A 16,046-nucleotide genomic window follows, 5' to 3' on the forward strand; every position below is an offset into this window, starting at 1 on the left:
CCTGCTAGCGAATAGAGAGAGCTGACACCCTGTCCCTCCTCAGGGTAAAGGTTGTCTGTGAAAGCCTCCATTGTTCTCTCTGCAGCATCCTGCCTGTTACCCTGTTGCAACTGCAATGCAAAAGCAAAGGTAACCACAGCAAAAATGCACCGTATGACCTGCCCCAGCTATGCTGCTGAGCAACGTTTTAATTACAAAGGGGAAGTTTTATGATGAAAAAGAGTAATTCCTCTTCACACTATTTCCTCCCTTTTAGATAACAGCTTTTTTTTTTCTATGCAGTCTGTTTTAATCTCAGTTACAAATAATCCCACTTTCCAAGGTTCTTCAGCCTTAAGAAGTTGCGTGGTTTAAACTTGTGCAGTTTTTAGTGCCCAGTTTTGTCTTAAACTTCAGTGTGCTCATGTGCCCTGAGACGCAGTGTGCTTTCCAGAGAGAGTTCAACACTGATACTATAACATTGCTGATTTATTTTGTTATTATTCCAAGCCAAACACAGCTATTCTGACTGTGGCCCATTATCTTATGACCTTCACGGGCTTCAGAAAGTTTTTGAACTTTCTGAAAGATATTACCCTCTCAGCCAGCAGCTAAAAAATCCCCCTCAGTCTTCATCATTTGTCTGTGTTTGCCCGGTGGCTCAGTCTTGGCTATTTCATTTCTTGGCGAACACAAAGTACGACATATTTTTGAGGGTCAAACAATGCCCTTAGATCTCTCTAGAACTGAAATCTCTTATTTAACCTACAGGAGCTCTCAGATATCTAAACACGTTCAAGGCAGTAGTGGTGTCCTTCTGATCTCCAAAAAGAAAGAGCAAGCTGGTGAGTCTTGAGACCAACACCTTTCAAGGTGTAAGTGATGGCAGGTTGGCTGGTAGTCCTACGGCTGACTACAGCTCAGAGATGGCAAAACGCAGGCAAAAGTAAGAGAGACCCTTGCACAATTTCAGAGGAAATATGTGGTCAACGTGGAAAAAAGAGCCCACTGATGAGCGTTTGCAGCTGGTGTCCCTGTTCCCTTTCACAATCATGGTGCTGCCTGCCCTGTGACCAAGGGCATGGGCATGTTCAGAAGGCCTGGGGGGAATTTGCATTATTAGCTCTAAGCTGTAGCTGCAAAGGATGTGTAAGGCAAAGGCCTGCTTCCTCTTTTTGATATCCATGGATATTCAGGCTTGTCTGAGAGGTAACTAAGAATAATAGGATACAAATAAGGGAATGGGAGCTTAGGTTGAATAATGGAAAAATTTGCAACAAATGTTACATTCCTAAACTTGAATTATTTACAGTCACACTGGACACAACACTGGAAGACACAGCTGAAGAACAGATGCAAGCAATCCCTAATTTCTGATCCTGAGATGACAATACCTTTACTGTATATAATAAAACTGTTCTGGCTCCGAACATGTGAAATAAGATAAAATGGGCTTATTTCCTCATAATATGCAAACCTATTAACATATCCAAAGCATGACTGTAGAGAATGGCAAAACCCTGCTGTATGTATACTATCTGGTATAAACTTGCTTTTTATCTTTTGTATAGTTGCGCAAATCTCCATACATTTTTTTTCAGGGGGAAAATGCTGTGCAACATCTAAACCAACATGTTAAAAGTAGACTCACAGGGTTATATTCACACCTGATTCTTCAAGCCTTGTCCTTGATGCACTGTGATGTTGAGCTAAACATGCGTTTTCTCCAGCCCGATTTCTGCTGCTACTTCCAGATCTTTTTCTCATGTCAGATGATGCCTTAAGGTCATGTTATCTTCCCCATGGGTTGGGTCTAGAGTTTGAGTCAGGAATGCAAATTGAGGTTTTAATCAGTAGCAATTAAAGTAAAAGAAAGGAAGAGCAGCTGCTGGAGTTGAAATAACTTACCTAACGTCAGTCTCATCACTTTGCATAGCTTGTGTGTGATTCACCCTGTGACTGTGCTCATTAGGCCATCCCATGAACCATACCCCAAGGGGGCTGTGAAGTGATACTGTTGGGATTTTTGGTCCTGAGCCATAAGGACAGGAAAAGGCAAGCTGGAGGCTAAGGGCTAAACATGGTAAGAAGCAAATGGGCAGCCTGAGGTACAATCCCTCAGCTTTACTGAGTTGCCTTTTGAGGATGTGCTGCCAGGCTGAGCAGTGGCAAGGGAACGGGCTGGGATTTTTGTATCATGGCTCATGATGGTGTCACTTCATCTCACCTGTGGTTTTGTACGGACCCAGCAAGGAGGGTTGAACATGTTCCTACTCAAAAGATGCTCTCCCTCTTCCCCCCCACTACAAAATGCCATGTAACCTAAACCCTATGTCTGTGCACAATATAATGCAATATTTTATGTAGTTTAATTCTATCTAGCAAGGAAGAGAGGAGAAAAAGCTTTAATATTTAGAAGCAATGACAGTAGGAAAAAGGTAGGAGGATGAAATGGGGAAAGGAATGACTAATTCTCGTGCAATGAATTAATGTCTGCATTCTGTGGTATCTACTACAATATTATCCATACTAATGAAGAATTTCCACTAAAACAATTCAGTGAAAGGTGTTTGCACTGGATTGTAGTTAAAACACTATGTCAAGATAGGAGGATCTGGGGTCCGTTCTTGGTTCAACCAAACACTTTTTAGACACTACCCAGCACGCTTAAATTCAAGGTCGCAGGTCTCTGTAATATTTCTTAAGTCCAAGACTATGGTGAGGATGATCCCAATAACGTTTGAGATCTCCAGTGGTGATATGGCCCATGGTAAAGTTTCCTGGCAAAGACCAATTAAAGAGGGGTGAAGACAGAGGATGCCAGGTGCTTTGATAGGTCAGCAATTCTGGACAAAGAGAGCTGTAACAGATTTTGTAAGTAAAAATAAATTGTTTGCAGAAGCACTCTGATGTCAAAAGGAGCATTACACAGCTTGCCTTCAGGAACACTCTCCTGTTGTAGAAAAGTCTGTGTCTCTGCACCTAGATTTAATTTAGATATGAATTTGCTTTTTTAAAGGAAGGGCTAAGGCTTGAAAATACATTTGTTGCATCACAGCAAGTAGGTTCACTAATAATAACAAAGACCAAAGACAGACTTTTTGCATTAGAGAGAATACTTTATTATTTCTCTGACTAACATTGTTTGCTTTCTTTGGATTCCTGCTGAAATGTTTTTGATTGCATACAAGTAGGAGATCAGTTGTACTAAGGTGTGTCATTGTTTCTCATCCCTGTTTATAGCTTTCAGTTGTTGCCCAGTCTGATATTCTTCCTTGTGACTTCTGAACACTGTTTGATTTTAAAGGGACGCTGCCGATAGAAACAACCCCAAAAGTTTGCACCCCATTCTTAGGGACATTTTACTGGGACTTAGATATCTTAAGAAGGGCATTTGAAAATGCTCAAAAAATGCCCAGCATTGGTCTTCTTTTCTCTTTTTTGAATAGCGTGTGGGTTTCACAGAACTAAACCAATACTCAGGTGTTTCTGGAAGCCCCCTTCCCGACCTTTAGGCTGCCGATCTTTGTTCCTGTGCTGCTCTGTATTTAGGTTTACTCTATGTATATTAATTGTGCCTATTGCTACTTTTTGGACAGTAAAAGCATACTTGTCCAGGTTTCCTGGTGTTTTTTCATTCATGGCATACATAGTGTTACTTGGGTTAACAAGTCAGAAGAAGAAGTTAGATTTTAATTGTCTGTTTTCTATCATATTTTTTAAAAAATTATAAAAACAATTTCCTTGACATGCAGTGTAAGTTCCCCTCCCCTGTGTTGCTTTTGGATCTGGAGTATTTTGAAAACAAACCTCTTAAAAAAACAATAGTATTTTTAAAACCTCTTACTGGAATGCATTTGATTTGAGTTATTCAAAGCAAATGCGGAGGACTAACAGCCCTATGAAAATGATCTGTGATGGGAAAGCAGGGCTGTTTGCCCACCTCCCCAGGACACGTTCTGTTCTGCACGCACATGTGGAACTTCCCGGGAACCCTGTGAGAACTATGTGCACCCACCAGCAGAATTTAGCTTGCCAGTATCCAGAAATATGTTTGGACATAGGGCAATGTCACAATTGGCTGGTTGCAAATTTCTGGCAGGAGCTAGACCTTTGGCCAGGAGTGTTGAAATGAATAGGCTTGATGATCTCCTCTGTGAGGTCCCTACTCAAAGGACTGTGCGTCCCTTTCTGGATAGGAGGAGCTGTAATAGCTGCTGTGCCAGTAGCTCAGCATGGACGTACAGGACGGGCTCCATTTGTGCAGGAAGGATTGTAAATACATACGCCAAAGTCCTGGTTGCCATAAATGTAGCTTAGCTCCCCTGATTTCGGAAGAGACCATGTCAGCTGATAATCCAATCCACAGAATTTTATATATGAGTTTCCTGTTGGTTTAATGGACAATTTAACTACAGGTTTGTTGAGATAGATCTCGCTTACTAAAGGTATCAGATGGGGTTTTTTAGTGCTTCTTTTCCCTCTCTGAGGATCATATAATGCCTTTAAGTACTCAGGAATTTTTCTTCTCCTGTTACCTATTCCCACATGTGCAGACATAGTCCTTTGGTTATCACGTTGCATGTAATTGCTGTAGGGAGAAGGATGATTTCAAGTAAGAGAATATGAAACAGGATCAGATGAATTCCTTAAGCAGCACAGAGCCTTATCTCTCCTGTGTGTGTATCTGTTTCTTCAAAAATAAAGGCGAGACTCCACTCCCTTTACTATATATAGATTAGCAATAGAATCTTTTTGAAAACACAATTTTCTTAAAATAATCACTGAATCACCAGCAGCTAACTCTTCCACCAGTTAGCAAAGAATGATGGATCTAAGGTCAGTCCAAAGTGTCTGAAATATATTGGTTCTAGTTAAAACCCTTTCTGGACACAGTTCTAAATTCCAACAGCCATGTCAGGGAGGATGAGAGGAACAAGGTACGATAAGACCTATGTAAAATCAGTTTTGTTGCTGTTGCTAATGAAATCTCAAAGAAAAGAGGCTTAAGAACCAGTGAGCACATGTATACAAGCAATACAAAAAATAATAATTTCAACTTGATTGGTGCTTTTATAATGCAGGTAGTGAAACAGCTTCTTGTGAATACTTACAGAATCTGGAGATTCTTATTTAGCACGTGGGAAGAAACAAAAGGGTGAAAAAGTACTATGTCCTGAGCAGTGCACTTGATGATTACCCACTGTACAAAATGATCTCTATGAAACAGTCTGAAAAGAATTTGCTGCCAATCAGCATTACAAACCCCTCTGTGTAAATGCCTGTTAAACAAAATGCAGTCGCCTGAAGCTCTGACTAGTGGTTAACCTGGATGAAACTTCACCTCAGATGTCCTGAAGAATCCATCTTTGGTTATTCATATATTGATATAAGCTTCTCAAATTGAAATATACTGTGACAACAAAGTGATTAGGATTAAAACCACAAAACAGTTATCCTCTGGTCACTCAAGTCCTATATAAAACTAGCCCCTTTTTTCTGAGATACTTCCTGGTTGATGATGACAACACCAACCACGTGATGTGTAATCTCATTTGTCTTCAGTGGTGTTATGCTCTGATTCAATCTTTTAGTGAGTTATAGGCTTTTGTGGTCCGGCTGTTGATGAAATCCGCCTTCTTAAAGTCAGCCTTTGGAATGAAAGAAACAGAATAATTCGTTATCTTCAGTGCCAATTCTTCAAGGGAAGGGTGAGTTCAGAGCTGTCTAAAAGGGTACAGGCAGAGTCCACCACAATCAGCAGAGGCAGAACAGGCATCTCCCAGGAGTGACTCCGCTCAGTCTAAGATATGTGAGATGAATTACTGGAGCTGCTTAACTCTCTCCACTAACTGTCCAGGGAGTTTTTTCTTCTAGCTCAGCTCTACAGGCTCCTAACTCTCAGGTGACTAATGTCAGCTGAGATTAACCCTATCTGAACAAAGATTACAGGGCAATGCCAAAATGACTCAGGACACTATCAGTCTCGTTTGACCAAGTGATTTCTGTTACTTACTAGACTAACTTTTCAAAAATGTCTAGCCGTTAGGTAGCCTGCAGTTTTCAGTGCTGTACCTGATATCTCTAGGGGACATGATTTGCTTAGGAAGAACAAGTATTCAGCATTTTTTGAAACTCAGATCCAACAAATGTGTCTTACAGGCATACTCAAAGTATCAGTGACTTCAGAAAATTCATGCCATGGGGGATATTGCTGTACAGCAAAGCCAGGAATGTGGTTGCCAAAAACCAGAGACAACAAAACCCAATTAGAGCTTATATGGGTATAGCACCCTTATTCTTGAACACAGATTTCTGGCTTGTAGGGCAGTGTACCCTGCCGAATGTGATGCAAGGCTCTTAAAGGATTCTACACTAAGTAACTTTTCAAACAAATTTCAACAAAAAATCTACAAGAAGGAACCAGCTGACTAATAAATGTCAAGGGCTAGATCTTGAAAAAATGGAATGAAAGGAATGAAACAGATTGAAATGCATGTTAAAAGTAGGTAGGCTGAAGTCAATCCACCTTTGTATTCAAAAAGCAGTCACAGAACTTCAAAAGGAGAGAAAAAACTGTTTTGTTTGTTGATTGATTCTGGTCATTTTTTGTTTGATTTTAACTGTGGCTGTAAATGTTTGCCAATGCCTTTCCTAGGCTGCCCTACCTTTTTGTCTGAATATAACTAACACCTGGGCTTGCAGACAATATAAACAACAAGGAGAACAAAACTGCTCTGGTTTTAAAGCAGGAAGGTGCTTTGCCCTGCCTTTGCTTTTACTGACACCTTAGGCCCTATGTGTCAGGTTGGTTCAGTCAGTGGCGGATGGACTCCCACTGTGCATCACTTCTCACTATCAGAGACTTCTGACAGCCAGCAGCGTTTCTCATAAATTTTACCAGTGGATATAAAACCAGAGAGGAAGAGAATATGAACACAGATGATAAAAAATTAAGGGCATGCCTTACTCGTTCAGGATTATGTACAAGTAATAGAAACACTAAATTCAGACACCACTTGAAATCCTATCACAGGTTGTTTCTTAACAGTGCAGAAGTGCTCAAGGCCCCAAAGGACAAATGACAGTTCTAGGTCTGAAAGGACAGATTACAAGTCTTTGCCCTAACCCAGATCTTACCTTTTTGTAAGCACTGTGGAGATCAGTATGTGACCACAAGGAGTAGAGGAGGACTGAAGCAGCCCTGCTAGCTTTGCTGAACATATTGCTGCAATTTTGTGGAAAGAATAATAAAACATCTTTAATTTCCCACTTCACGATCACAGTGCATGTGCAAACTTCAGCAAACGTAACCTCATAGCACATTTTCTGTCTCTCTCTCTCTCCTCCTAAATGCTGTTTTACTATATTTTAGGTATTCTAGCATGTTTCAGGCTACATACATACCTCCCTGCAACATACCTCCCTGTTTCACTCATTCTTCAAAATTAGAGGGAAATGAAGTACTCTACAGCCTTCATCTTCAAGCAGCTATCATGCTGTTTATATGCAGTTTAAAAAACTAACTCTCAACATAACAAGCATCTGAAAGGATCTTTCCAGCAGGTACAATCTCTGGTTAGTTAGATAGGATTTAAACTATTCAGAGCCTCATGAGGTTTCCTTTACTGAGATGAATTTCCTCTTTCATTTTGTAAATAAGAGAGGAAAGCAAACAGAATAATTATTCATATTCACAAAGAATGAACTATTTTATTTTGAGTAAACACTGGTTGTGATTATGTATTAAATAATGATTAAAGGAAATTCAACATGTATTATCTAAAATGCCCGTTTATAAATATCTTTCAAGTTCTATCAGCTCTATAAAATGTATCTGCATTTTTCTGCTAAAGATTATCAGGGCTGTGTTACAAGGAACAGGAAATATAGAAACTATTTGGGGACAGATACGATCTGACGATCAGTCACTATATATATTAGAATATTGTGCCGTCATCTTCTGAGGAACTGTTTAAAATGCTGGAACATGGCAAATTTAGCTGTGGATGGAACAGAAGTTATAAGAGATTTTTCTGTATTTCCCAGTATGTGCAATTCTATTCACATCACAGTAACTCGTTTAAGCTGTCGTGTACCTTAAGATGCAACGTTTTCACCTCTGCAAATTGCAGAGGTTGCAGGTTTTTTTCTCCCCAGGGAAAGGAGGAGGGGGAGGGAAGGCTTCTCAATCACCTTACCTGTCATTCATGCTGATGGCAATAATCTTGGGCAGGCCGTCAGCACTCAGGAGAAGCCGTGCATTGTGTGAACTGCTCTGTGTCAAATTGTACAGGGTGTAGCAGATGGATGCTGTGGTTTCACAGGCAATATCAGATGCCAGGACAGAACTTGGAAGTATCAAGACCAAATCAGGCAAAACTTCTCTGGCTACAAGTCGGAAGAGAGACAAGCAACTCCATTATTAACAGGTACAGATTTATCTAGGGGTCCCAGAAGATTTATCTCAATTTAAGGGTTCATTATGATTAATAAATATAGACACTTTGATCTAGGAAACAGCATGCCGTTACAAATGTTTTCCTTTGTCCAAAATTACCTGAAGAATTTGACTTGAATGAACACTTGTTTTCAGTCAGTCAGAAAGAACACCTTTTCATGGATAAAAGGTTCACCCCAAATTCCCCCAGTTCTCTCTACCATGGGTAAAGCAAGAAAATGACTGTGAATGTGCAAGGTGAAGCACCTTTCTCCAAAGTTAATGCTATCCTGTCTTTTCCACATGATTTCATAAATTGTTTTTCCTGATGAAATTACAACTTCTTGGTTTAATTTTTACTCTTTCTGGGGGATTCACCACTTGTAATTTTTAACACCATATGGATTATCCCTTTGAAATCAGTCCATGTTACAATATTTTCATTAATAGCGAATGTTCTCTAAGGATTAAACAGTGCCCAGGAGACTGCTCTGCAGAATTCTGGAGGTTAATCTGTCCCATGAACCAGCTGTATGCCTGTAATTTCCCCTTCTCCCTTTGATGGGAACACAGAAAAGGACAAAAAATCATGTGAATTCATTTTATCTTGTACATGAAATTGAAATGAGAATACTTAGAATAAAAATGGCTTCTGATGTCAAAATAATTATAACATTTTAGAAATGAGGTCCTCTAAAAAGACTGGACTATTTTCTCTATGGCATCTTCTAGCTTCCATTCTCAAAAAACTAATGCAGGAAAACTGTATGAGCTGCAAGCTTCTAAAGCTTTGGGTCTAAAAGAAGAAAATACCATCTTCTCTAGAGGAATCAGAGATGTTCTATGATTTCTCACAAAGGATTATGTAGCTGTGCTAGCACAGAACTCTGCACTCACCTATTTTAAGCAGAAGAAAAACTCCCTCTCTAAATCTGTGTAGGTTTTACTTCCATTATGTATTTTTTGAAAGTAACATCAATGGAAGTATCTGATGAGGACTATAAAAGTCAGAAAAAGCTTGAGGTTAGAATATTTCTTAGGCAAAACTCTTTATTTGCAATTCTGTATAATGTCTGCAAGTATTTGACCTAAAAATCCACTAAACTCACATATCAGGTTTTTTGCACATTTATTTTATTAAAGAAGGAAAGTTTAAGGTAAAGAGAGCAGAGAACAAAAGCCCGAGAGATGTTAAACCTTCCTCACCTATATCACTTTGCAGAGAGGTGTTGCGAGACAAGTTCCTGAGCAGTGAGACTGCCGTCTTCTTTACTGTCGGGTGACTTACATGCAGCATATTTCGAATACTTGGAAGGCCATTTGCTCTCTGAACAACAGTCTGGGCCACCGCAAACGGCATCTGTTATGAGGCATGTGACAATAGTGTGTCATTACCATGAATGTATAGCTTAATAAAAAAATGCAGCAGGTTCTCTACTTAAATTTAAGTACGTTTAAAATAACTTAAATCCAGAGTGACATATGAGCTACAACAGAAAAGGAGGGTGATATAAAAGAAGTTTTGAACCCTTTTCCTCCCATGTGCTCTGTGGCCAGCTCCTCAGACAAAGGTCATTAGTTTTTTTCACCAGAAAAGTGATCTGCCATTGTGTCAGAGCCTTCCTCTCCCCATGGGACTGATTATGTTCCACAAACCCCCTTTTTTTCTGTGCTTTTAACGTTTATTCATCCCTCATTGTGCAACGAATTAGAAAATTCACATGTGAGATGTATATGGACTAAGAAGAAGCAGTCCCCATATTTGCCAAAAAATGGCTGCACTGCCAGTTATGACTTTCCCTTCAATGTTCTTCAATTTCTTGACCATGTCTGTGAGACAGTGACTTGTCAGTGGTTACCTGATCTGTGGCCATGTCACACTGCAGCCCTAAACTCTAGGCATTCACATTAAGAACAAAATGACATGAAAAAGAAAAAAGCTGACTTACTGGTCCACTGCCAGCTGTGAGGTTTTGAAGAGCTCCCAGGGATGCTTCCTGGGTGTAGTTTCTGGTACTCTTTGCTATTAAGGAGAGATATATCCTAATGAGTGTGGAATGCCAGAGAGATTCGACACCTCTGGGATTGCTCTTTTCTTCAGGTATTGGGGTGTCCTGCTGCTTCTAAACATGTAAACAGATAAGCCTTTAGAAACAGTGACCTGAAATGACTTGATGCATCACAAGCTAAACTAGCCATTTTGTAACTCTCTTTGACCCGATTATTTGCAATCATTATCAAGTTGTGAACTCAAATGACAACATGTAAAATTTCAGTATTTAATAATACTGGCCACTCCGTCCAAAGAGAGGAGACAGGTGTTGAGGAAGCTGCTCCTCATCTCTCAGCAATTGACACTGGGGGCTGAGGCCAAGGAGAAACAGAAAAGGCCAGCTAGAGTTGTACTGTGGATGGAGCAGAAGGCAGAAGACACTCCAGCAAAACTAATAGATGGGGAATCTATCCTTTTCTTTTGCTTCCCCCCGCCCCGATACCTGTTTTCTCTCCAACAATTCCCAGTTGCCAGATTATTTGTGATATATATCACATGGCATCAAAAGAGGAGGTTGTGAAACAGTTCAAAAGCCAGGAAATCATGGAAGTGACCAGTCACCTAAAGCTGGTTTCACTGGTGAAACCATGACAATGCCTGCTCATTAGTAAGGCACTTGCACAATTGCTGTACGTGGTACAGATACCACCTACATCCACCAGAGGGGATGAAACTGAGTGGCTGAAGACTGTTCCTTAGCTAAAGAAATAGTGAATTGCTATGTCATTTTCACCATCAGCAGCTGAACAAGATAATGGGTTTTAGTAAAGACTACAGATAAATTTGCATGTTTGGGGCAAGTAAGCATCACACTACCAGATACATCAATAACAGACTGTTAAGTAGATTACAGCCTTATTCTCCAGAAGTTGCTACAACTGATTAATAAAATGAGATGCAAATAAACAGATGCTTTACCTCTTTTACTTTTCTGCTCCGTGTTCCAAAACAGCCCGGTGTTTTATCATTGCTAGAAATATTTCTTCTTTGCATATATATGGTCCGGGCATAGCTCTCAGGGAGCTCTACCTCTAGCTGGTAGGAAAGATTGTGAAGAATGCACACACAGTTCTCTGTGGCCTAAAATAACAAATGAATAGAAATCTTTAAAGCTTTGGCACATGTTGAATGGACATGTATAGACATGGGAAAAGCTTTCATTTGTGGATCTTCAGCAACTAACTGCAGGGCTCACAGAAAAACGATTCTTTGTGCCGGTGATCCACAAGACTGAATTTACACTGATAAATTAAACATGCCCTGGGATGTTCCTGAGCACTGAGGCCAGCTGGCACACAGGGCTTGCATTCAGAGCGGGGTGCCTGCCTGTCGAAAATGGTCTTGGGACATTATAATTTCTGAATTGTGCCTGGGAATTGTTTGGGCGAGTGCTATTTGGCACAGACCAGAAGTGTGCCAAGGAATGTTTAAGAGCTTAAGAGTAAAGCTGATCACGTACACACCTCACTGTAGCATCAGCAAAAGGGAAGATTTGTATCTTTCCTAAGGAGGAAGCAGTTTTCTGTGGTAGAATGCTTTTTAAAATTCAATGTGCCATTCTGGGCATGGCTAAGGTCAGGTCTACAATTTCTGAGTGATGAGTCCAGTGGCAAACAGCTTTATTAGCAGTTCCTCCTTTGTTGAAAGTAGAAAAGGAATGAGTGGTTTTAAGACAAAATGCAACAAGGAGCTATTGGCACGAGTGTAATGTGCTGGATTCTCCCTGAAGCTAATGGCACTGAATACAGGGAGATGGAGAAGCTCAACTAACTAATCCTAGAACAGAGCTATAAATGTGCCGTAATTACCATTACACAGCACAAGTTATAGCAGGCACACTAGAAATGCCTCACAGGCTACAGCTAACCTTCTCATAAGTGACAGCTGGTCTTCTCACCCAACTTCATCCAGATAAAAGACAAGCACCTAGTCTGAGCAATGTTCATGGTTTATCTGCAGTCAATGGTGGGAGGAAGAGAGTGAGAGAAACTGGCTTCTGGAGGTGTCCATGTGCTTGTAGCTACTGGCTTAGGCAGAAGGTATAACTTAGGAAAATCAATCTCATTCTGAATGATGCAAGCTCCTTAACTATGTTGTGATCCAAAGAAATTTAGGTTCTTCATTTTCTAAGGGGTATATAGCACTAAATATACAGGAAAGTAACCAGATTAATTTTTTTAAGCTTCTAGCTGGCTAGCTCCCTGAGACAGCTATAAAGGTAATATCTGACTCTTCAGGTGTTTCAGTATCTCTGAAAGCTGTGACTTCACATCACATTTAAAAACAAAACAAAACAAAAAAACGACAGAAGTTTCTAGCTTTTTCTGCTGATTCTGAAAATATTTTCCCAATGCCAAGGTATGTTATTCTTTTGGACTGCAGCATAAGAAAAAACAGTTCTGAAAGCTTCTTACTGGACTTTCATCTTTAGTGACAGTTCTAAAAGCTCTGGAAATAAGTTTGGCAGTTACATCACAGCTGTTCCTGAACACTGGTTTCTAAACAAAAAAAAAATTCTCTTAGCAATTTCCCCTAGGAAAAGACTTCTCATCTCAAAGAATACCTTGTCATTAGGCTCGTGGTCTGCAATAGTTCCTTGAATATAATACACAAGAGAATCAATCAAGCCGTTGCATTCTCTCATCTTTTTCCTTCCTTCTGGGCCGGCAGAGCTCATGTTTCTGTGCAGGAAGGAATATGTTGGTCAGAAGAGATTTAGTCAAAGATATTTCCTTGTGCTCCTCTAACAAACTTCTCCAGCTACATATTAAAGATACTGAAGTTAAAGTTTTCCTTTCTTTAGAGCTGTAAGATAATCTGAGCCTCTGCTAGGCAAAACTTTCACTTTAGTGCGCTACCAGACAAACATACTCCGGAAAAACAAACTGTTGTGGTTGGATGAATAAAGTAGGACCTGACTCATATCTTCATCTCAAAGCTGAATTAATCCTTTTTAAACAGTCAAACAAACTGGACTTGTTTTTCCATTATTCCATTTGTCAATATATTTCTAGAATATGGAACAGTAGCTATGTCAAAATATCAGAGGAAAGATACCTGTAAAAATTTCCACGCACACAATCATCCTTTAGCATTTACCTACACCAAACCAGTTCTTGATCCAGGATGATGCATCAACAGACACATGTTCAGAGAGTTTTAGCAACTTTTGTACATTAATAGGTAAAGATCACCGAAGTCAGTTATGGTGCCAAATTCATATGGTAATTAATATGCCCATGGAAATGCTTGGAGGGATGCGAGCGGGCAGGGGCGACACAAATGCAGCCGAGCCAGCAGGACAGAGCAGCTGCCTGGCCCCACTGCTGCGTGAAGGGCTGATGTGATGAATCACGACATGGCAGGACAAGGAAGAGGAAAAAATACACTGTGCTCAGCTGATTCCCAGCTTCCCAGAGAAACTAATGTCATTGAGGCAGAAAAAAGCTGAAGCCACCAGAAGCTGCTCAGTCAGAGCAGAAAATGCCAGATGACTTCTGCAGAAGCCTTCTGCTGTCCTACCACAGTGGCTCAGACACTGCTCCACACACGCTTTCTGCTTCCTCCAGACCCAAAGGAAGCCACTGTTTGCCTGAGTTTCAGGTAATATTTTATGTGTTTTGTGGTAACCCAAGTACAACTTGAAGATGAATTATAAAAGTGATTTTAAAACTCTCAAAAAAACCAAACACAAAATTGCTGCTTGAAGTTTGGCTCTAAATAAGCTACTGATTTCCAGGGAAGTAACAACACTTACACTTTTCGGGTATAATTATTTTTACAACTGAACAAACTCTGAATTATGGAATGCTGGAATTACAAACCTAGGCCTCATTATTTTGGACTCCCGCAGCTCTGCTGGCTAAAAGGCTGCATGCAGTATCACATTCCAGCTTTTTTGTTTGAAATATTAAATATAACCCAATCTTAACATTCATCACAAACACAGAGGGACATGTTCCTTTAGATAAATTCAGAGTGTTTATTTTACATGCTTACTTTACCCACTGGAAATTACAATGGTTTAAAATTTTATTACTGACAAAGCCAGTAAAGTACAGCTTTAAACTTTCCTGTGGCTTATGATTGTAAAATGAATGTAGTGGTTTATATACTGTCAATGCAGTTCTTCTGTTTCTTTCTCCCAGGAAGAAAATATTCAGATTAAATACTAATGCATTGTAATTATAGTTTTACTTTAGGCCATGCTGTTTACAATATCCCCATTTATGAGCTCATTTATTCTCTCATGGAATTATATATCACAGAATCAATATTCATATTCTTCAATATGGCCATCGCTTTGGAATTTAATTTTACCTATACATGTCACACTCGAGGCGTGCCCCCTTTTCATATGTTTATGGTTATGCTGACAGAACTGTACATGTTACAGCCCTTCTAGCGCATAGTCAAAATAGCTTCTGAGGCACACAGACTAAAAATACTGTTAAGAGATAAGCATGGAATTTCCCTCACCAAAGACACTTCAGCTGATCCAGTATTTCATTTCGTCACAGTACATTATTCTAAAAATCCCTGAACTTCTGACAGCTATGACCATGCTGAATGGCTGTGCAAGGCGAGGCCATCACCTGGTCTTGCTGTCTAGAATGATATGATGGGACACGTAGCTTTATAGCTCCGGTGGCAGAGAAAAGCCTGAATCAGAGGCACTGGCCTGTTCTGCAAAGGAAATGAATTACTAAACTCTGTTTCATTAGGAAGCTGATGCTCAACTGCTCATCCAGACAGAGATATCAGTGTATGCCTGTGTGCATCTGTACACATATGGCTACTCCATTCTCCACTTTTCCCTGTTTCTTTGTCACCACAGTATGGATGGGGAAGGGAAGAGCTCCTGCTCTCCCACTTGCCCAATTATGGTCATAACCATGTTACTCTGAGTAAGGTTTGAGCTGGTTTCAAAGCAGAGAAGAACATTTCAGGCAAAAGCTTACTTGACAGTTTATTTGCTAATTAAAGCTTGAGAAATTCCAAGAAATAAAAATATTCTTAGACCAGAAAAAAGTAAATGTTTCTGCGATGTTTCACAGAAATGTAATTTTAAAAAATAAATAAATATTGATTTTGACACAATGGTAACATTTTGCTTAGAAAATTGTAAAACTGACTTCATCTTGGCTTCCCATGATTTGAGGTTTCTGACAACTGGAATGCCTTGCTCTGAGCTCAGGAGTTGGACTCTCTTGCAGTGGAGCTCCTGGAGCCCTTGAAACACCCAGTGTTTGGGCAATTAACATGGTTGGGCTGGCCCAGTACTATGGTTTGCGGCAACTCCATGGTGAGACTTCAGGGCTACCTAGAAATCTTCAAATCTGCTGTGCAAGTTTGTTTTACTGCCATTTCATCACAAGTACACTGAGGCAAATACATTTGTGGAAAAAAGCATCAGCTGGAGTCAAGAGTCTTCTCATAGAAAAACTCTTCTGTTACACAGTTCCTGATATCTCAGCCCTGTGTTGGTATTGAGTGGCTGCGAGAATACAGCACAGGGAGAATGCAGCCTGAGGGAGATTGCTGCTTGTAGGGATGCGCTCCTTTGAATGACTC

At 40.1% G+C, this 16,046-nt stretch overlaps 1 protein-coding gene across 1 annotated transcript in view; it reads right to left on the bottom strand.

Moving 5' to 3' along the window:
- Nucleotides 1-5,280: 5,280 nt before the first annotated feature.
- PKP2 (plakophilin 2) overlaps nucleotides 5,281-16,046 on the bottom strand; it is a 41,672-nt gene continuing 30,906 nt past the window's right edge. Inside the window, exons 7-13 of the mRNA XM_082052557.1 lie at nucleotides 13,036-13,153; nucleotides 11,391-11,552; nucleotides 10,369-10,542; nucleotides 9,626-9,779; nucleotides 8,181-8,370; nucleotides 7,120-7,207; nucleotides 5,281-5,630 (exon numbers count right to left, since the gene is read on the bottom strand). Coding sequence (XP_081908683.1) covers nucleotides 5,562-5,630; nucleotides 7,120-7,207; nucleotides 8,181-8,370; nucleotides 9,626-9,779; nucleotides 10,369-10,542; nucleotides 11,391-11,552; nucleotides 13,036-13,153 — 955 coding nt within the window. The 3' untranslated portion in view covers nucleotides 5,281-5,561. The remainder of the gene's footprint in view (nucleotides 5,631-7,119; nucleotides 7,208-8,180; nucleotides 8,371-9,625; nucleotides 9,780-10,368; nucleotides 10,543-11,390; nucleotides 11,553-13,035; nucleotides 13,154-16,046) is intronic.

This window comes from Streptopelia decaocto (genome assembly GCF_964273445.1).
Source record: "Streptopelia decaocto genome assembly, chromosome: 1".
In the NCBI taxonomy this organism is placed as follows: domain Eukaryota; kingdom Metazoa; phylum Chordata; class Aves; order Columbiformes; family Columbidae; genus Streptopelia; species Streptopelia decaocto.